Source organism: Manacus candei, unplaced genomic scaffold (assembly GCF_025592945.1).
Source record: "Manacus candei isolate 608988 ecotype Guabito, Panama unplaced genomic scaffold, ASM2559294v1 h1tg000086l, whole genome shotgun sequence".
Classification (NCBI taxonomy): domain Eukaryota; kingdom Metazoa; phylum Chordata; class Aves; order Passeriformes; family Pipridae; genus Manacus; species Manacus candei.
Genome location: NW_026138134.1, coordinates 3669818 through 3689761, shown reverse-complemented (window position 1 = coordinate 3689761; position 19944 = coordinate 3669818). Strand labels below are relative to the sequence as shown.

General features: G+C 57.1%; 1 protein-coding gene across 9 annotated transcripts in view; it reads left to right on the top strand.

Annotated features, from left to right (window-relative positions):
• Positions 1-19944, top strand: part of IGSF9B (immunoglobulin superfamily member 9B) — a 39799-nt gene that overhangs the window by 8019 nt on the left and 11836 nt on the right. For 6 of the 9 annotated variants that reach the window (XR_007908502.1, XR_007908505.1, XR_007908503.1 and 3 more), the window contains exons 3-18: positions 1033-1179; positions 2601-2752; positions 3896-4013; positions 4793-4934; positions 5041-5186; positions 7538-7680; positions 8509-8649; positions 9761-9877; positions 11482-11574; positions 11690-11840; positions 12408-12531; positions 15327-15502; positions 16118-16344; positions 16544-16628; positions 17995-18156; positions 18900-18945. Coding sequence is in view for 5 of the 9 variants with exons in the window: in XM_051812487.1 (XP_051668447.1) it covers positions 1033-1179; positions 2601-2752; positions 3896-4013; positions 4793-4934; positions 5041-5186; positions 7538-7680; positions 8509-8649; positions 9761-9877; positions 11482-11574; positions 11690-11840; positions 12408-12531; positions 15327-15502; positions 16118-16344; positions 16544-16628; positions 17995-18156; positions 18900-18945 (2170 nt within the window). In the remaining 4 variants the exon portion in view is untranslated. The remainder of the gene's footprint in view (positions 1-1032; positions 1180-2600; positions 2753-3895; positions 4014-4792; positions 4935-5040; positions 5187-7537; positions 7681-8508; positions 8650-9760; positions 9878-11481; positions 11575-11689; positions 11841-12407; positions 12532-15326; positions 15503-16117; positions 16345-16543; positions 16629-17994; positions 18157-18899; positions 18946-19944) is intronic. The other 3 variants (XM_051812483.1, XM_051812485.1, XM_051812484.1) reach the window with 3 other exon arrangements.

Below are 19944 nucleotides of genomic sequence, written 5' to 3'. Positions count from 1 at the left end.
GAGTCCTGGGGGAGCAGGGGGACGGGGGGGGACGTGCCAGGCCCCGGCTGCTGGCGCAGGCTGGGATGCACAGCTCCGCTCCATCCGTTCCTCCGTCGGAACCACGCGGGCTCTGCCTCTCGTTGCTCGCTTTCCACCCAGTTGGTTTTAATTAAGCAGCAGTGTTAGGAAGCCAGCTGGGCTGCGTGGGACGGGAGCAAGCGAGGCAGAGAAACCCAGGGTGACGCGTGGTGGCGGTGGCTGCTGCCGCTGCGCCCCGGAGCAGCTGTGAGCCTAGGGAGGGACCCTGGGGGATGGAGCCAGGGCCACGTGCCGGGCAGAGGTGACAGGTTGGAGCTGCAGAGCCCATGTGGCCGCTCACCAATGTGCCGCCTGTGACACGTGGCTGGTGTCCTCTGGTGGGGGGTGTGACCCGGGGACCAGCCCTGAGGTCCCGGGTTGTGGTGTGGTGGGGCAGGCCCATTTTGGTATCCTGTTCCCAGGGGAGTGCTGTCCTGGGGATCTTCCCTGGGTATTGCAGGGCTCTCTGCCCGAATTGTTCCCTGAGAAATGCTGCAGCAGCAAAGATGCGCCACTCGGGCTGGGCTGAGCCCTGCCAAACTCAGCTCATGAATGAGCAGTGCCACAACCCAGTGGTGGAGGTTTGGACTGGTTTGCTCCTGACCCATTTTTTTGGGGGGGGGGGGGGGGGCTGTGCTCCGGGTCAGCTCAGGGCCGCTCTGCTCTTTGGGAGTCTCCCAGGCCAGGGAAGGCTTTGGGGCACGCCTGCATGCCGGCTGTCCCGCCGCCAGCCCCCGGCTGGGAGCAGAAGGCCGGTGTCACTGCGGGCAGACGCCGCTCGAGGCACCTTGCCTGGCCGTGGCAGCTTGGCTCTGCCACCCCCAGACGGGCGAGTGTGTCACCGGCTGGCCGTGACCAGGAGGCTCCACCAGCCCCCAAACTGGGGCAGGATGGGGTGTCCCCTGCAGCGGTGCCCCAGGGGGCCGCCCCGGTCTCGGGGGGCCGTGGAGCTGATGTTGTGCTCTCCCACAGGCCGGGCCAGCCTGCACGACAAAGCCTCCCTGCGCATTGAGCAGGTGCGCTCCGAGGACCAGGGCTGGTACGAGTGCAAAGTGCTCATGCTGGACCAGCAGTACGACACCTTCCACAACGGCAGCTGGGTCCACCTCACGGTGCAGGGTGAGCGGTGCCAGAATGGGATTTTGGGTGGATGCCGGGTTTCTGATGGATGCTGGACCTCAGCGGCACCTGTGCCTTGCAGACACAGGAGCCTGGAGCCGTCCAGGCTGGCCACGACTTCAAAAGGGACAAAGTTTTATTAGGGATTCCTCAGTTTAATTGCGTGGAGCTTGTTTAAAGGAGACACATCAAGAACCGGGGCTGGGAACGAGTCTCCTCTCAACAAACAGATCAGAAAATCAAATCTTTGTTTTCTTGAAATTCAGATTTACTCAAATTACTTTTTCATTTTATTAAGGCCGTATATTAAACTAATTAGCAAATTGTCATTCTGCACATCGGGAGAGAGATCTTTATTTTTAGCTCGGCAGCAGGGCTGTGCCTCTCCTGCTGCAGTGGGGTGGCTGGAGAGGAGATGTGGGCACCGGCAGCTCCTTGCTGGTATTGCCTTGACCTTGAGCAATCAATTTAACCTTTGGGGGGATGGCATGGAGCAGAGCCACCTAATTGAGCCCAATTAGTGAGCAGGAGCTTTGCAAGCGGGGCTGTGCAGGCCACCAGCCCCATCCCTGCCTGCTGCCCTGCCTGCCGTTTCCTGCTTTCCCCCTGCCTGCTAATGAGCTCCGAGGGCTTGGGAAAGAGGGAAAGAGAAGGAGGAGGAGGATGGTGCATGGTTCACCTCCACCACGTGTTCAGATCCTGCAAACCGCCAGCTCAGGAGACTGGAAGTGGCCCCAGATGCCCTGTCCCTCCTCTTGGCAAAATGGGGCATTTTGGGGGTTTTATACAGCACAGGGCATGCAGGGGCTTAATAACAATATAATAACCATAATCCTTCCAGCTCGAGGGATTGCTTTCAGGGTGAAGGCTGTGGCTTTCCCCCAGCGCATTACAACGCTTAATTTTCTTAGGGGGAAAATAAAAATCATTTGGGGAGAAACAAAATATAATTCTTTATTTTTTCCTTTTTCCCCGAGCAGATTAAATTGCCAACCTGTCTTCCTCTAAAGTGGGCTTTAACAACCGCGGGTAATTAGGGGCGGGCTGTAATCCTGCCAGCCTCTTTCATCAGGAAGGAGCCTTTCGATCTGCACTGCGGTGTTTTCCCATGTTTTGACAAGAGCGAGTTAATGTGCAGCGAGGGGGGGGGGGACGCCGTGCCCCGGAGCTGGTGGGGAGGAGAGGGGACAGGGCTGGGGTGCGGTGTGGCAGCCCTTGGTCGGTGTCCCCAGGGACAGCTGCTGTGAGAGCCGCTCTCATCCCTGTCCCTGCAGCCTCCTTCGCTTTTGGGGTGGTCTCAGCCCCGCTGCGAGGATGTTTAGGGTGTCCCTGGTGTGCAGGCAGCTGCCCCTCTGTCCCTGTGCCCCCCCCGGAGCCACAGTGGAACTGGGGGGGTCACGGTGGTCTCCTGTGCCCCGCAGCTCCCCCCACCTTCACGGAGACCCCGCCGCAGTACGTAGAGGCGAAGGAGGGCAGCAGTGTCACCCTGACCTGCATGGCGTTCGGGAACCCCAAGCCCATCGTCACCTGGCTGAGAGAGGGAGACCTTTTGGGTGACAATGGCAAGTACCAGGTAGGTGGGGGGGGACAGGGTCTCTGGTGGGGGCTGCTGTGGGGACTCCTGGGCTCCCCGCTGGCAGGGACAGTATTGACAGGACTATGGCGGCGGCAGCTCCGCCGTGCCTGGAGCCAGACATGCTTTCTCAGCACTTTTCCATGCTGAAATGCCCATTTCCCCCCTCCTCATCCCTGCTGAGCAGCAGCTTGTAATGCTGGCTGCCCTTGGGTGAGGGCTGGAGACCCCCCAGGTGCTTGGGACAGCTCTACTCCTACATCCGAGCTGCTCCCTGTGGACCCATCCCAGGGGCTGGGACCCTGGAGATGGGATGGGGGCTGCAGCCTGGGGATGTGTGTCCTCCAACAGGGATGGATGCAGGAGGGGTTTGAGCAGGGAGGATTTCCCCTCCTCCCCTCCCCTTCAGGACCCTTTTTGCATCCCAGAGGCTCCCAGGCAGAGATTCCCCCCTGAGCTGTAATTGGTAAATCAGGCATTGGAATCAGCGCAGGCACTAATGAGAGTAATTAGGAATCATTTGTTACTAATTGAAATAGAAGGATGAGGCAGAATAAGGTGGGGGGGGAAGCCTGGCTGGGAGGGCTCCCTGTGTGTGGGGGTGCTGCTACCCCGAGGGTGATGGTCCCATATCCATCCCTCCTCTGTTGTATCCCTGAGGGGCAACCTGTCCACTCCTCTTCCAGCTGTGAGGTGTCCCCAGGGGGGGAGGACAGTGGCCAGGCTGGGGTCTCCCCCTCACTTCCCACCTCAGCAGTGGGGCTGGTCCCTGGGGAGCAGGGAATGCTCTAACGAGGCATCCTGCTCCTTATGAAGCACCCCGAGGTGCCGGGGCGCTTGGCAGGAGCAGTTTGGATCCTGCTGCCTGCCAGTCGCTTCTCCGGGAGATAAACGCGTCGCGATGGTTATTTATTTATTTTATGCTTTATTTTTTTTCCTTCCCTTCCCCTTGGCGTCGAGCAGAAACGCGTGTGTTGGTTTATTAATATCCGGAGCCTTGCAGAGCGGGGAAACCCGTCTCTCATCCGGCCCTAAAAGCACCGGCAGCTCCAGTGCCGTGGGAAGCAGGGAGGGAGGATCTTCCCTCATATCCCGGGGGGGGTCCCTGCCCACGCTCCAAGGGTCTTCCCTCGTTGTTCCCAGGTGAGCGACGGGAGCCTTACGGTGCTCTCCATCAGCCGGGAGGACAGAGGTGCCTACACCTGCCGGGCGTACAGCATCCAGGGGGAGGCCGTGCACACCACGCGCCTGCTCGTTCAAGGTGAGCCCTTCCAGCCCCTCAGCAACCCCCAGGAGCGCTGGGAATGGGGACACGTGGACCACAGGGATGCGGTGCCACCCCAAGGCCTCTGCGCTTGGCACCGTGCCGGCTGCCCCCGGGCTCCACATCCCGTTCCGAGGATGGAGGAATGTCCTTAATTGGGCTGTGGCGGTGGCTGTGCTGTCCTGACGAGCAGCCAGGCCCCGATGGCAGCTCGGTTTTGTTGGGGAAGCGGGGAAAAGATTGAGGCTGTCATGAAGCGCCTCGTCAGACAGCGGTGATGCATGACAGGCCTCCTGCTCCGCGCTCCCGCTCTTATTAAATAAATCTTTAATTAGGTCAACAGCTACCGGCGCAGAGGGGAGAGCGGGGTGTCCTCTGCTCTGCTTTTGTGGCAGTGGTGAACTGCTGGCTCCTGGCAGTTTGCAGTGCTCTCCCCCTCCCTGGATTTTTCCCGTGGGTGATGCTATTCTGGAGAAGTGCTCGGGATGAAGTGAGGCGTGTGTTTGTGTGCCCTGAGAGAAGCAGAGCCGTGCACCACAGGCATGGACCCCGTCCACAAAGCTGTAGAGATTAGGGAAAAGGTTAGGAGTAACAGGGTCACTGTGGCCCTCAGTCAGTCCCTGCACCCTGTGATCCCAGGGAATCAGGGCCAGCTCTGCCCCAGAGCCCTCCAGCAGCTCCCAGCCAACAGTGCTGTGATGGAGCTGAGCCTGAGCAACCTTTGTGGGGACACCTTTAGGGGTGGGGGTGACACTTTCTTCTTCCCCCCCCTCCAGGACCTCCCTTTATCGTTTCCCCTCCGGAGAACATCACGGTCAACATCTCCCAGGATGCGCTCTTCACCTGCCAGGCCGAGGCGTACCCCGGGAACCTCACCTACCTGTGGTACTGGGAGGAGGAGAACGTCTACTTTAAGAAGTGAGTTGGCACCTGGCCTGGCAGCTGGGAGTTGTGCCAGGAGCTGGGATTGTGCTGGGCGTTGCCCTGGGCCTCCCAGTGATCCTCCTCTCCTCTTCTCTCGCAGCGACCTGAAGTTGAGGGTGCGGATCCTGATCGACGGGACGCTCATTATTTTCCATGTCAAGCCAGAGGATTCTGGAAAATACACCTGTATCCCCAGCAACAGCCTGGGCCGCTCGCCATCAGCCTCTGCCTACCTGACAGTGCAGTGTGAGTGTGGGGACGGGGCTGGCATTGGTAACATCTGGCTCTGAGGCAGCCCCAGAGGCTCTGTTGTCCTGGTGTGATCCTAAGAGAATCGGGTTAATGCGACAGCAGCCTTTGGATGAGCGTGGAATCACCCTCAGCGGAAAGCTGAGAGCATCCCACACGGATGTGGGAGAGAAGGAAGCAAATGGTCTGAAATGGTCTGAGCATCCTGGGTGACACTGCTGAGCTGGGGCAGGTGTCCACCTTTGTGGGTTTTGTCTAGGTGAGCATCATATCCCACCGCTGCTGCCGACACTCTGCCCTCATCCTGCTGGGAAGCACCGGATCAGGGCTCTCGGTCTCGTACTTGTTGGTATTTATTGTGGGGGCTTGTTCCTGTGGTGTGGCTGTTCCTCGAGCTCCGCAGCCTTGTGTGTCACATTTTTCAGGCGGTAACTGATCTAAACAAGCGGAGGAGAAAGGGCTGGAGCAGGAGCGCTGCTTCCCACGCCTGTTCTCCCGGGATCCCCGGGCGGTAATGGGTACTGTGCCACCGGCGCCTCGTGGCATTCGACAGTAATGGCCTCAATTGCCGCCGCTCACAATTGCAATATTGCTCTGCTGTAAAAGACTGTGGCGCTTTTATTTCATAATGAAAGACGGGCCCGAGCAAAGTGGGCTCATGGCTCGGGTTTTCCAGGCTGACGTAGAGCTGCTGCCTCTAGACCCGGTGCCGGTTAGTGGGGAGCCACTGTGAGAAGGGCTGGGAGGTCCTGTTGCTTCCCTGTGGGGCAGAGCGGGCAGGGGGATGGTGTGAGTTATGCTGTGCCCAGGCAGAGGCCTGATTTGGGGCTTGGATGTGCCCGGCTGGGCGGCTCTTGGGAAAGCCTGTGGCCTCAGGCCATTAAATCTGCCCTGCTGCTAATCCAGGACCGCTTGTCAGGGCTGATAGCTGTTAAAAATAGCTCTAGTGGCAGGAGGAACAGCGTTTGGACAATCTGCCGTTCAGGCGCGCAGGGAGGGGCGCTTGGCTCTCGGTGCCACAAACCCTTTTCCTCCTGAGCAAACCTCGTCCATGTGGGGGCTGATGCCTCGGGAAGGAGCTTCCCACCCACCGAAGCGGATGGGGACACATCTCTGGGTCATTAGTGAGCCGGGCTGGCCCCCGGCCAGTGACCTAGTAGTGAAAGGCTCGATCCCATTACCCTCTCCCGCGCTGCTGGAGTCCTTGATTACATTTCCTAAGAGGTGGAGTTAAGCGGAGGGGGGTAAAGCCTGCTCCATATGCAGCACTCAGCAATCTGGGTTACGGTGCCACTGCCGGGGGCACACGATTTGGGGGGGGTGGATGGGGTGATACGTTTCGGCAGGGAGGGAGAATATCTCCCAAATTTTGTCCTTTTAGCCCCAAGAAAGCAACAAGGAGAGGGCACCCCCACATCCTCCATCCTTTCCTACTAAGCACCCTGCCTTTAAGCCCCCACTTTGTGTGGGTGCTGCACCCCACCTTCATCCCTTAATGCAGCATAAGGCCCGTCGGGATTTTCCCATAACCTTGCGCTGCCGGTGTCTAGACGAGATTGTAGAAATACTCACTCTTCTTATTAAAAGTAACTTTTTTTTTCTTTTTTTCAAAAGCTTCTTATTAAAGAAAGTCTAGATTCTCTCCAACCCACTCGCACTTAATTAAAAAAGCTCTTAGAAGTGCTGTTAATGACACATTCTAGACTGGAGGATTGCGAGACACCTCTCTGTGTGGGTGGTGCAGCATGGGGGGGGGGGGGGTTAGATATGTGTTTTAAGGTTTTTACATTGGAAAGGGTGGAGGTGTTTGGTGTTCAACATGACCCAGCCTTGATGAGGCACGAGCCACGAGGACAAGCAGATATAGGTGGTGAAGGGCTCATGGCAGCCTGGACATGGGTCTCTTTGACCATCTTGGTTGCTGCTGTTGGTGTATTTTAAGGCTTGGGAGTTGAAATAGTTTTGGTTCCTGGTGTGTCAAACTTGGTTGCTGCTGTTGGGTGTGTGTCACACCTTGCACCTGTGTCCCACTGTGATGGAGCAGCTTGGGCTTCAGCAGGATGCAAGCTGGTGTGGAATTGGAAGCAGGCATATCTCATTTCTTCATAAATGCAATTCTTAATGAGCCCCAGGTAGGAACACCCTGGACATTGGTAAAGCCTCTCAGAAACACCAGGTATTACAGTGGATTTGTGTGTAGCAAGGCTGGAGATAACAGCCTGTGGGAGCCAAGGTGGTGCTGGGTTTGGAGTTCTTTACAAAAGTGGTGTAGATCCTCTAAAGCAAGGCAGCCTGGGGGGAGAGATGGGCTCTTTCCCCGTGCTAACGTGGTGCTGCTGCTCTCCCAGATCCTGCCCGTGTGGTGAACATGCCCCCCGTCATCTACGTTCCCATCGGGATACACGGATACATCCGCTGCCCGGTTGAGGCAGAGCCCCCGGTCACGCTGGTCAAGTGGAACAAGGACGGGCGTCCCCTGCGAATTGAGAAGGTAACGAAGCCCCCGGGGAGGGACAAAGGGGGATCGGACCCTCATGTCCTTGGGAATCCCTGGTGAGCACCACCAGGCACCCTGCGGGTCCGGCCTGGCTGTCAGGAGAAAAGAAGCCCCATGAGTGGGATGACTCTGCTTTTCCTTATCAGTTGTAGGCAGAGTTAATTCAGGTTTTTGTGTGGAGCCCTGTGGACACAGTGTCTCCCAGACCTAGTGCCTGCTTCCCCCTAAAGTCGCCTCCTGATGGCCCTGGTTTATTTTTCCAATGGCAACGGATGGTTAAAAGGCCCTTTTAACAAGTCTCTGTCTTCCTCCAATCACAGTCTGAGCAAGGATATTGGACATTAAATATTTAAAGAAAACACTCAATATTTTAAATTTTTTGTTTAAATATTAATGATTTGAAGTTTTAAGTCCATTTAAATCTGTTGCTGCTGTGGCTTCCTGGTCCTTGGTGCCCTCAGCCCCTCGAGTGGAGTTGTCTTGTCCACTCCAGGACAAGTTTTATTTAGGGTTAGATTCTGATCTTAAATCTTTGGGGCTACATGAAGAAGCCTGGCTGTGTGTAGGGAGGAGAGTGCCTTCAAGATAAACCCGCTGGGTGCATGCAGAGCAGGACAACCCTTCCCTGGAGGACTGTGTTTGGATGGGCTGATCTTGCCCACGTTTCCTCTCTCTGCAGTTGAGGAGATGCTGGGAATGGGATTGGGTGTCTCCCAGGGATGTGACAGCCACCCTAGGCGTGGGCGGGGGGCTTGGCTGAAGGGAAAATAACTGGCTGTGGTGGGTGTAGGATCAGTCAGTCCCTCGCTCTCCCTGCTGCAGTATGCTGGCTGGAACCTGCTGGAGGACGGGTCGATCCGGATAGAGGAGGCAACTGAAGACGCTCTCGGCACTTACACCTGTGTGCCTTATAACGCCCTGGGTACGATGGGCCAGTCTCCCCCTGCCCGACTGGTACTGAAGGTAACCTGCCTGCCAAAATCCGGCGTGTTTGCCATGAGCAGTGTCCTCCTGGGACGCTGCTGTGAGTGGAACAGCAGAGGCTTGAGGGTGAAGGTGTGTCTGTGCTGTGGTTGGAGATGTGCTTCCCACCAAGACAGGCAAACCCTGAGGGCACCCTGTCTGGTGTAGCTGGAAAGATCCTGCCGGAGCAGCAGCACGGATTTGAGCACGAGCTGGATCAGCTGGTGTAAGATAATATAAATTATCGGCTGGTGTGAGAATATAAGGCTCTGGTAGTGCTGGGTGAGGGTGGTTTGAGGAAACCTCTCCCTGGGATGGCCTTTTTGCCAACAAAACACTTAGCCCTGCTGGCCTGGGCTTGGGTTCTGGAGGATTTTAATAAATGGATGATTTGAGCTCCACGTGCTCCGGCTGCGTGCGGAGCCTGGGGCATGCTGGGCTCCCAGCACAGTTCCTGGTGCAGCTGGGGTGGGAGCTGCTGCCTCTTCCTTCCCTGAACAAGAAGTCCTGTGCCTGTGAGCAGCAGTGATTCATGGTGTCTCGCTGAGGTTCACATGAGAGCGCTTTTTGTACCAGACACACACATCCGCTGGGGCGGCTGCCGAGGCGAGGAAATCAGGTTGATGTCTGATGTGGTGTGGGTGGTTTTTTTCCTGTTTTAAGGAAGTAAAAACCCAGATGCTGTTCATCCTGGAGAAGAGGAGGTTGTGTGGAGACCTCACAGCAGCCTTCCAGTATCTGAAGGGGGCCAGCAAGGAAGCTGGAGAGGGACTCTTCATCAGGAATTGTAGTACTAGGGCAAGGAGAATGGGTTCAATGGAAGATGTCCCTGCCCATGGCAGGGTGTTGGACTAGATGGTCTTTAAGGTCCCTTCCAACCCAAACCATTCTGTGGTTCTGTGATTCTCTGCCCTAGTGCAGTGTTTTTTTGGAGAGAACCTCCCTCCAGGTGTATAGTTTGGCACTTCCTCAGCACACGTTCTCCACGCAGCTTTCCTTGCAATGCCTCAAGCTTATCCAAATCAGGGATTTGGTTGGTTTGGAAGAGGGCCTGTTTTGGTGATGGGAGTTGGGGTGGGCTGACACTCCTTGTTTTTTCCCTTGGCTGCAGGACCCCCCCTATTTCACGGTGCTACCAGGCTGGGAGTACAGACAGGAGGCAGGGAGGGAGCTGTTGATTCCTTGCGCTGCTGCCGGAGACCCCTTTCCCATCATCGCCTGGAGAAAGGTACCCGGCCTGCCAGACAAATCTGCAGTGCCTTTGGCTTTTGGTGAATATTGCAGACAGAGAAGCCACACTCTGTCCCGGTAAGAACAAACTGCAGGTACAGCTGCTTCGCTTTGGGCTGAGCCACTGCCGTCCTGTCCCGCAGGTGGGTGGGGGAAGCCCGGCTTGTGGCCACCGAGTGCTGTAATCCCGGGAAACCGTCACGGCAGCATCCACAAAGCTGAAACACTGCTCCTACCCCCGGCCTCCCCCTCCTCTTCCTCGCCAGCACTGCCCACAGGACACCTTCCTCCTTGCCTGGGTGTGAGGTGGTCACCGGCAGGACGTGGCAGCCCCGGCGATGCCGCTCTCATGGCACAGACCTCCCATGGATGGGACACCAGAGCACATCAGGGTGTCCAGCAGCATGTCCAGGCAAAGGGCTGGACCAGTCAGCAGCTGTTTTGCTGCCCCACGACTTGAAAGACCCTGGGAAGAAGCTGTTTTAGTGCTGCTGGACTGGATATAACGACTTCAAGATGTCCCTTTTCATAGAGCAGGGTGTGGTGGCACAGTCTCTAGTCCTCCTGCAGCCTTCCCTTTGCTTCCCACCTTTACTGCTCCCATAAGAAAGCTGTACAGGAGACCTCCTGGGCTCTGTGCCCCCTGTCAGGATCTCATTCCAAGTCTCCTGTCCCCTTCTTGGGCTCCTGAGAGTGAGCAAGATCCCAGTGTCACCCAGTGGGCACCGTCCCCAATCCCTGTGGCATGAGATGCTGAATCTCTGAGCCCCTTTTACCAGCACTAGAGGACCATGACTTGCACAGCTTGCAAGTGCCCTGCCTGAAGCCTGTTGGCTGTTTAGTCTTTTTCTCCATCTTATTTTAGTTTCCCTCCCTCATCAGTCTCATTCAGGTTTCTTTCCAATCCTACTTGTGCCTTCTGATGGTCTTCCCCATAACTGGAGGGATAAGCCCAGGGCCACAAACTCCAGTCAGGGCTGGCTTGAACTGGGCTTGGTTTCCCAGTGGCAGAAGCAAACTCCTTTGCTCCCCATCAGCCCACCAGCGCTGACCAGTCTCTTGAAGGACTCCTGGGCTTGGCAGTGGTTACCCCATGTGCCCGTTGGCTCCTCTGCTCCTCCTGCTTGGCATCAGCCCGTGGGTCCTGGTGTTGATCAGCAGAGACTCCCACATGAAGAACAGTTGAAGAGGACTCTGGCCAACGTGGGGTTTGCACAACTTTGGACAAGTTGTTACAAGATCCATCTTTCTGCTCGGCTTGAGAGATTCCAGGCACCTCCACACCCACCACCTTCCCACGTCCCCATGGGGCCTTTGCTGCCCAGACCTCTGACAAAGCAGTCCTGCCTCTCATCTGCTGCTGACTGAGGCTAAGGGGCAATTTGGGCATCTCCTGGGGCAGACAGTGCCTTCCCCAGCCTGGGAGGGTGTCTGCTTGGGGTGGCTGGTGCACCTTCGTCCCGCAGCGGTTTCAGCTTTGGATGCTGGAGGTTGAGCCCTGGCGCAGGGCTCGCTGTCCGTGCGAGTGCCGTGGGGGTTTCCGCTGGTGTGTGAGTGCTCAGAGCAGCCTCCCTGACGCATGCCTCTCGCGTTGCCCCTCAGGTCCTCTCGGAAACGGGGGAACCGTCTGCCTTGCCACGACCGGAGAGCCCGGATCCCCTGCCGGTGGCCGGCGGTGTCCCCTGGGCCGCGCAGGTAGCTTAGTGACCCCGCCGCCGCCTCGCCCGGCCCCACAACCCGCTTCTGAGTCGTGGTTTTGTTTTTTCCCCCTCTCTCTTTGCCTGGCTCCCCACCCCGCTCCTTGCCCAAGGTAGGGAAGCCCAGCAGGAGCAAGCACAACACGCTGCCCGGCGGCACCCTGCAGATCCGCTCCCTCGGCAAGGACGACCACGGAGAGTGGGAGTGCGTCGCCACCAACATCGTCGCAAGCATTACTGCCAGCACCCACCTTACCGTCGTAGGTACGGGCAGGGAGGGGAAGGGGCCCTGGGTAGAGCCCCCCAGGCAGCCTGTTGGCAAGGCAGGAGGTGGGGATGCTCCCTGTGAAGAGAACTGTAGTGATGGGACAAGGGCGAATGGCTTCAAACTGACAGAGAGAGGGTTTAAACAAGATATTAGGAAGATATTCCTTACTGTGAGGGCGGTGAGGCACCGGCACGGGTTACCCAGAGAAGCTGTGGCTGCCGCAACCCTGGAAGTGTTAAAAGCCATGCTGGACAAAGCTTGGAGCAACCTGGTCTAGTGGAAGGTGTCCCTGCCCACGGCAGGAGGGTTGGAGTAGATGACCTTTAAAGTTCCTTCCAGCTTAAACCATTCTATGACTAAGAGCGATGTCTCCTTTAAATGTTATTTACTGGCAGAGCTGCCTTTTTCCGCGCTGTTATTTTGGCCACTTGCAGGCACAGTTGTCCTGCTGTTTCCAGCAGAAATTCCAGGTGCAAGAGGAGCCCCCTCAGATCACGGCTTGGGAGCAGCCCCCTTGCCTTCGTGGTCCTGCTCCCCTTTAACCCGTGCCCCTCTCCCTGCAGGCACAAGCCCTCACGCCCCGACCAGCGTGCACGTCGTGGCCGCCATGACCTCAGCCAACGTCTCCTGGGAGCCCGGCTACGACGGTGGATACGAGCAGACTTTCTCAGTTTGGTACGGCCCTCTGTGAGTCATCCTGGCATGCTTTGCTCTCTGCTTCTTTTCCTTCCTAGCCGACCCGAGCTTCGAGCAGCCTGGGGGGGGGAGGAGGGTGGTGAGGGTGGCGCGCCCGGCTCTGTGCCCGTGGGGCGTTGGGTTCCTCGGAGAGGTGGGTGGTGGTGGTGGTGATGGTGGGATCATGTAGTTCTTGTATTTCCTCTCCTTTCTGTGCTGGCCACTGCCTCCCATCTGCCCCAGCAGGTTTTACTCTGCTTGTGGTGCAGGGAGGTGCTTTGCATTCGTGTAACTCTGCCTCTGGCATCCAATTTCAAGATAAACTGTTTATGGGGCTTAACAGCCAGGGAGAGGATGGAAAATGCAACCTTCAGAGAGCGCGTCCTGGAAGAGCTGTGACTAAGCAGAAATGATCTCTCCTTGCTCTGTGGCTCCCTGGAGATGGTTAAATCCCAGCTGGGATCATGACCAGCCACTGTGAGATGCTGGCTGGGTCTGAGTCCCTGGGGCTTTGTTCCCATTGCCCTGTGCCACCCGGCACCCAAAGCCAGTGGGTGCATCCCACCTTCCTGCAGCAGGGCCAGGCTCAGCCCTGTGCCTGTTCCCTGGGGCAGGGGAGGGCAAAATGTAGCTGCAGCAAAATTGGGGTTTTCCTCGGGCTCTGCTCTTGTTTTCTTGTGAAGAGTCATCTTTGGAAATGTGGAGGGGGTGATCCTTTCTCTTTCCAGGCTGTTCTTCAGCCTTTCCTCTTGCTCTCTCTCTCCTTCCTTGCCTTAATTTGCCCCGGTGGAGACTGCTGATAGAGAGAAGAGAGGGAGACGCTGCCTGTAATGATTTCTGCTCTGCTCCAGCCTGGGGCTGGGCAGTCTGTCTGGTGATGGAGAGAAGGAATGGATTGAGCAGAGAGGGAAAATGAGGGAGTGAGCTGAGTGGTGCAGACCTTGCTTTGATGAAAATGTCCTTGGGAAGGACTGGTTAAACCTCTCTGCTCTGGAAACGTGGCTGCATCTGCAGCTGCTGCTGCTTTTGCTCTGCAACCTGCTGCCGGGTTCCTGCCTCCTCGAGGCAATTGCAGACCCCACACCGGGCAGAGCAGCCAGCAGGGGAAGGTGTTTGCACCGAGCTTGCCTTAAGGAATTTACAAGGAGCTGTGGGGACTTTGGATAGGGAGGCAGCAATCCATCTTGCCCTGACTGTAGGGTGTGATCCCTGGGGACTGTGCTGTGCCCTGGGACCAGGGATCTGAGGCAGTGCTGGGTCATGTAGTGCCATCCAGAGCGCGGCCCATCCATGCATTTTCCTCCCTGCTGTGGCTCTGGGATGCTCAAGCAAAACATGGCTTCATTTCCTGCGGGTTCACGCTCTCCTCCTGCTGTTGTAGTTGTTGAGGCTGGAAATACAAACCCCAATTCCCAGGGATGGCCAGGGCCACCACAGCATCCCACCTGCACACGTGCTGTCCCTCAGCAAGGGCTGTCTCCCGTTCCCCAGAGCGATTAGAGCTGCATTTCCCCTCCACCCTCCCCACCCTCAACCCCTTGCCCTCCTGTACCCGCCCTCAGCAGCACTGGGGAGGAGGGATGTGAAGGCAGTGGGTTAAATGCTGCATTGAAACCTGCTCAGGGGCTGCTCCGCTGCCCTCCTGCCTCTGCTGCAGTGGCAGGGGATCCTGGGAATTGTAGTCCCAGCCGGAGCTGTGGTGATCCAGAGGTTTTCCACTCGGTTTGGTGGAGTCACACTGCACACACATGGCTCTCCACCAACTCACTTCTTTCCATAGCTTGCCGTGGCTTCTCCTCCCTCACCTCTTGCTCCCTCATCAGTGGTATTATTTCTCTTTGCTCCATCTTTTCCTTCCTGCTGGATTCCCCTGGCTGTGTGCCGGTGGCCACAGATGTGCCCCCTTACCTACACAGAACAGACCATCTGCACTAATCCTTCCCAAATCCTCTGCTGACACTGCCAAAACGTGCAGCTGAGGGCTCAGACTCCCTAAAGCATCTCTCTCTGACATGAGCACCAGTACTTGCAGTATCATTGCAGTGCAGTGATGCTGCTCTGGGACGTGGGGCTCTTCCACCAAGGTGCTTCCTGGCAGGATAATGGCTTGTGGAGGTGGCTGCACGCTCGTGGGTGCTGGGGTGGCACTGGGATGGCTCTGGGAGGTTTTTTCACCCTGGATTTGTGGTTAGATCCCAGCAGAAAGGCTGTGTCCTGCACTCCCTGCCAGTGCCTCTGCTGCGCTGCCAAACCCCGAGTGATGCCCCAGGCTGTGCTGGCAGCCCCCGACTTGTGCAAATGTGGCAAAGATGGGGATTTAGCTAAATGTCTCCTGTGGGATGACATGTACAGGGCTACAGCTGAGGGAGAACTTGGCTCTGGCTCAGGAGCTGTCGAGGTATAAATGGGAACAGGGCCCGTCTCCTGCGTCAGCCGTCCCCTTTGCAGCGCTCATGGAGCTGAAATGCTCCAGCTTCCACTTCTTCCCATGGGAATCTGATGGAGATCACATCAGAGTGGGGTTGTTGGCACTGCTGCCGTCCCTGACCCTGCTCAGGGGGTGCAGGGGGTGCACAGCAGAGGGGAGAGCTGGTGGCAGTGTCCCTGTGAGCCGGGGATGCTGCTGGGACACGGTGGGATGGTGCCAGCTCGTGGGTGGCAGTGGCTGCCCCACGTCCATACACATCACTGCTCTCAAACCAAACCATCGCTCGGGAAAGCTCCATTTTCGCTCGAGAAGTTAATGCTGCCTCTGTCCCCCCTGTCAAAGACACCTTCCCTGAGGATGCTGCCTTCTCTCTTGGCAGGATGAAGAGAGCCCAGTTTGGTCCTCATGACTGGCTGTCTCTCCCTGTGCCAGCTGGTTCCAGTTGGCTACTGGTGGATACCTTGGAACCAGAGACTGCTTACCAGTTCAGTGTCTTGGCTCAAAACAAGCTGGGCACCAGCTCCTTCAGTGAGGTGGTCACTGTGAACACTCTAGGTAGGTCCTCCATGGGCACAAGGGGAGGGCAGGGATGGGATCTGGGAGGTCTGTGGGGAGAAGTGCCCCATGTGTCCTGCCTGCTGGGGATGGAGATGATGATCATCAGCAATAGTTTCCAGCCATGTAGAAGATAGTTTGTGGAGGGTCCTGGATGAAGCCTGTAGACTTTGCTGGATGCACGAGGCTCCTGAAAGCTTGTCCTGAGATAGCGTGGGAGAGCTGTACTCTATCAGTCACCTTTCAGATCTTCCTCAAGTTCAGCTGGGATCAGGAGGTATTAATAGAGCACGAAATCACTTGTACAGTAGGAGGGCCTTGCATTGGGCCCTGCCTTGGGGCTGTCCCAGGTGGAGGTGGGAGGAAGCAGGAGGGTTTTTAACACTGTGCCCCTTTTGCTGAAGTCATGACATCATAAGTCCCCTGCTTTTTGAAAAGCCACTTTTCTACATCTGTGATAAGAGACCAGATTCCTGAGATGTGCCCCAAACTCCTGGAATGTGGGAGGGGCTGCAGTGGTCCTGCTGCTGCTGCTGGGCCCACGTGGAAAAGCATCTTCTGCGCTTCCCCTGCCCCATCTCAAAGGTGTCCCTGTCCCCTCTGCTCTGTCCCCAGCATTCCCTGTAACAACTCCAGAGCCTCTGGTGTTGGTTACCCCACCGAGGTGCCTAACAGCCAACCGGACACAGCAAGGCGTCCTCCTGTCGTGGCTCCCTCCCGCCAACCACAGCTTCCCCATCGACCGCTACATCATGGAATTCCGCGTCGCCGAGAGGTGGGAGATCTTGGACGACGGCATCCCAGGGACCGAGGGCGAGTTTTTTGCCAAGGACTTGTCCCTGGTAAGCAGGGGCTGTGCCCACGCCGTACCTAACTCGATGATCTTGGAGGTCTTTTCCAACCTTCATGATTCTGTGATAAAATTGCACCGTCTGCCGCAGCTCTGGGGAAGCTTTAGGGGTGGCCCCATCCCTTTGCTGGGGTCTTGGGGGAGGTGGCAGCCTGCAGTGGGGGACCTGACGGGTGTGTCTGGTGTTGCAGGACACCTGGTACGAGTTCCGTGTCCTGGCGGTCATGCAGGATCTCATCAGCGAACCCAGCAACGTCGCTGGGGTGTCCAGTACAGGTGAGGGGTGTCCCGCTTCTCTCCCCGGCTGTGGGGCTGTGGGCTGGGCTGCTGGGTGGGCTCATGGTTGTGACGGGTGTCCAGGCTGCCTCCTGGAGCAGGAGAGGACAACCTGCCCCATTTAGTCCTTCCCCTGGAGCACGGTGCTGTCGGTGTCCGCTGGCACGTCCCGGCCCTGCGGTGAGCCTGGAGAACAAAGCTCCAGCCGGGCACTGCGCAGCCTGGAAACGGGAATGAAAGGTGGAGAGAGGGAAACGTAGCACTGCAGTGCAGGGTCCACAGGGAAAAGAGCTTTGCAACGGGAGACTGCAACACGCTGCAGCTCCTGCGTGTGTTTACCCTGTGCCCGCCCAGGCTCGGGAGTTGCTCCTCGAGCCAAGACACAGGCGAGGGCTTGTGGTGGCGATGGGGAGGGCGAGGGCAGCGGGAGGGGACGGGGATGCGGAGAACCCTGGTTTTATGGCTCTCGTGGAAAGCCCGGCTCTGCTGTGCCGTGATGCAGCGGTCTCTCTCTGCCCCCAAGTGGTACCGGTGTGGTGTGATCTTGCTGCAGCCTCCCTGCCTGCAGCCTCCCTGCCTGCAGCCTCCCTGCCTGCAGCCTCCCTGCCTGCAGCCTCCCTGCCCGCTGCCCTTTCTCCTCACGCCCGATTTTTCTGATGGGGTTTGGCAGGTGCCCTGGCCCCAGGCAGGTGCTGTCCCAGGCTGAAAGCCGGTGCTGCAGCCGATTCCATGTGTGAGCACACAGCAGGAGCGCTGAGGTGTGCAGGGTTTGCATCTGCAGGGGCCCACAGCCGAGGTCTGCTGGGAGTTCAGATGTGCTCACGGTTAATGAAGGGGTATCATGAGGGTTTGGAGCCCAGTTTTCATTGAAAAGCTGAAATGAAGCACTGGCAAACAAGTTAAAATACCTTCTGCTGCTGCAGCAGGTTTTTCAGCCAGGAGTGAACTGCAGGTTTGCTGCAGTTGTGTGTGTTTAGACATAAATATGTATTTGTTGGCATGGAGGCTTCTTTCCTGGGTGTCCATCAGCTAACACAGGAAGGTTTGTGAGGTTGCTTCATGCAGCCTGGTCTAGTTGAAGATGTCCCTGCTCGTTGCAGGGGGGTTGGACTAGATGGCCTTTAAAAACCCTTTCCATCTCAAACTATTTTATGATTCTATGATGCGGTGTGAGGTCACTAAAACCCTTGGCCCTGAAGCAGCACTGACTGCTCTCCCTGGGTGGGCTGGCTTGGGATCTCTTTACAGAGATTATCGTCCTGATGTATAGTATCATTCCTGGAGACTGTCACTGCCTCCACGCCCTGGTAGGTCCCTGTGGAAGGCAGGGAATGGGGCCTAACACCCCGTTGTGTCTGTCCTCCAGACGTATTCCCTCAGCCTGACCTGACGGACGAGGGTCTAGCCCGCCCAGTGCTGGCTGGCATCGTTGCCACCATCTGCTTCCTGGCTGCTGCCATCCTCTTCAGCACACTCGCCGCCTGCTTCGTCAACAAGCAACGCAAACGCAAGCTCAAGCGCAAGAAAGGTGAGCCCCTTCCCGGTGTGCTCCCTCCCTCCCCCCTCCTGTCTCCTCCTCGTTTCTCCCCCCCTGGTTGTGTTGTGGTCGTAACCTTCTTCCCTGTGTCTGTCTCTTCTTCATCCGTGCGCGTCCTCAGGTGAAGCCCTGACTTGATCCCTCGGCTGTGCCTGAAAAGCGCCCGTGGTCGGGAGCGGGAGAGGCAGGGTGGGTGAAGAGGCGCCAGAGAAAGTAGCCTGGGAATTCCGAGGGAGCTCTCCCGCGTGGTGATAACTCCTAGAGCCCGGGGTTTAGGGCTGGGGTGTCCTCTGAGACACAGATGGGGGTCATCATTCTCCTCCTCGAGGTTTCCCCCCCTGGAGCTGGACTCTCCAGCTGCTCCCAGCCCGGAGTGGGCAGTGCCACGCTGGGCTAGAGAAGACCCCACAAAGGAGACCCTGCTGCTCTGCTTCCCGAAAGCTGGGACTGCAGCCTCCATGCAGGAGCGGCCAGTAGGGAAAAGGGCGGCTGGGGAGCTGGAGAGGGCAGGGAGTCGGCTCCTTCTCCTCCAGCCCGCGGGGCTGTGGCAGCAGGACGGGCAGGACCCTGTGACGGGAGCTGTTTGTTGTCAGCAACCATTAAAGCACTGGAGCAATGAAACCTTGGCCTCTTGTTGAGTGTCTTTTGTTGTCTTGATGTTGAGTCTGTCTTGTGTCTGTCGTGTTGCGCCTCCTCAGCGTTCTCTCTTCTTTCCCCTTTTTATTCTCTTCCAGACCCTCCTCTCTCGATAACCCACTGCAGGAAGAGTTTGGAGTCCCCGTAAGTATCTGTCTTAGATGCGGCACCAGGTTGTGGGTCTTCAAGGTGCCTCCTTCCTACAGTTATTGCAAAGCTCAGATGGAAATATCTCATCATTACTTGGTCGCTTCTGACAAGTTGTTTTGGGTGTTCCCTGAACTTTTGGGAGCACAGCGGTTCACAAGAGACAAATGGGCTTTGGAGCAGAAAGCAGCAGGGAATGCAGCAAACTAAGCTAAGAGATGACCCTGTTGGATCTATAAACATTGACCAAGCTGGAGTTGGCTGGTGGAACTCAGTGGCACACCAGCATGAAGGGGCTCCTTGGGAGGACTAGCCTGCCGCATAGAGTCCTCCCTGCCAGCTCAGTACTTTTGAGTCATTCTCTGTTGGCTCTGTTTTTTCTTGGGAAACACATCTTTTCTCATCAAGAGTCCCCTGCTGAAGCCTCTTTCCACTTGTGCCCAGAGGTGGTGGGTCGTGGTGCTGCAGTAGCCACAGCTCCTTGCGGAGCCCATCAAAAGCAGGCGTGGCTGCAAATCAGTGGGAGCATCTTCCCAACAGGAGTGCGAGAGCCTGGGATGTGGACACCTCATGCTTTGGCTCCTGGACCATTGCAAAATGTCCTGGTGCTGGTTTTTTTTCTGGTTCATCCACTGCACTGAAATAACCTGCACTGTCTCTGTTGGATCTGCTACCTTTTGCCTCACAATCCTGTTTGTCCAAGGCTTTCTGGATAGGGATGAGGGAACTCTTCTGATGCTCTCTGCCTTTTGAGGCTCTCAGCCTCAAATCTGAGTGTTGAGAGTGGGAGAAACAGTTGGTCTGAGCTGATCCATCAGCATCTCCAAGTGAGACGCTGAGTTCTGCAAGAGGGGACATTTACCTGATGTAGCTCCTCTCAGGGCCTTTCCTGGGCATGAATAGCTCAGGTGAACACAGGAAGCCTTTGAAGGAGTTGGAAGTGAGCTCTGGATCTGTCTTTTGTCCCGGTGGGGCTGTGGAGCTTTGTTGCAAGGT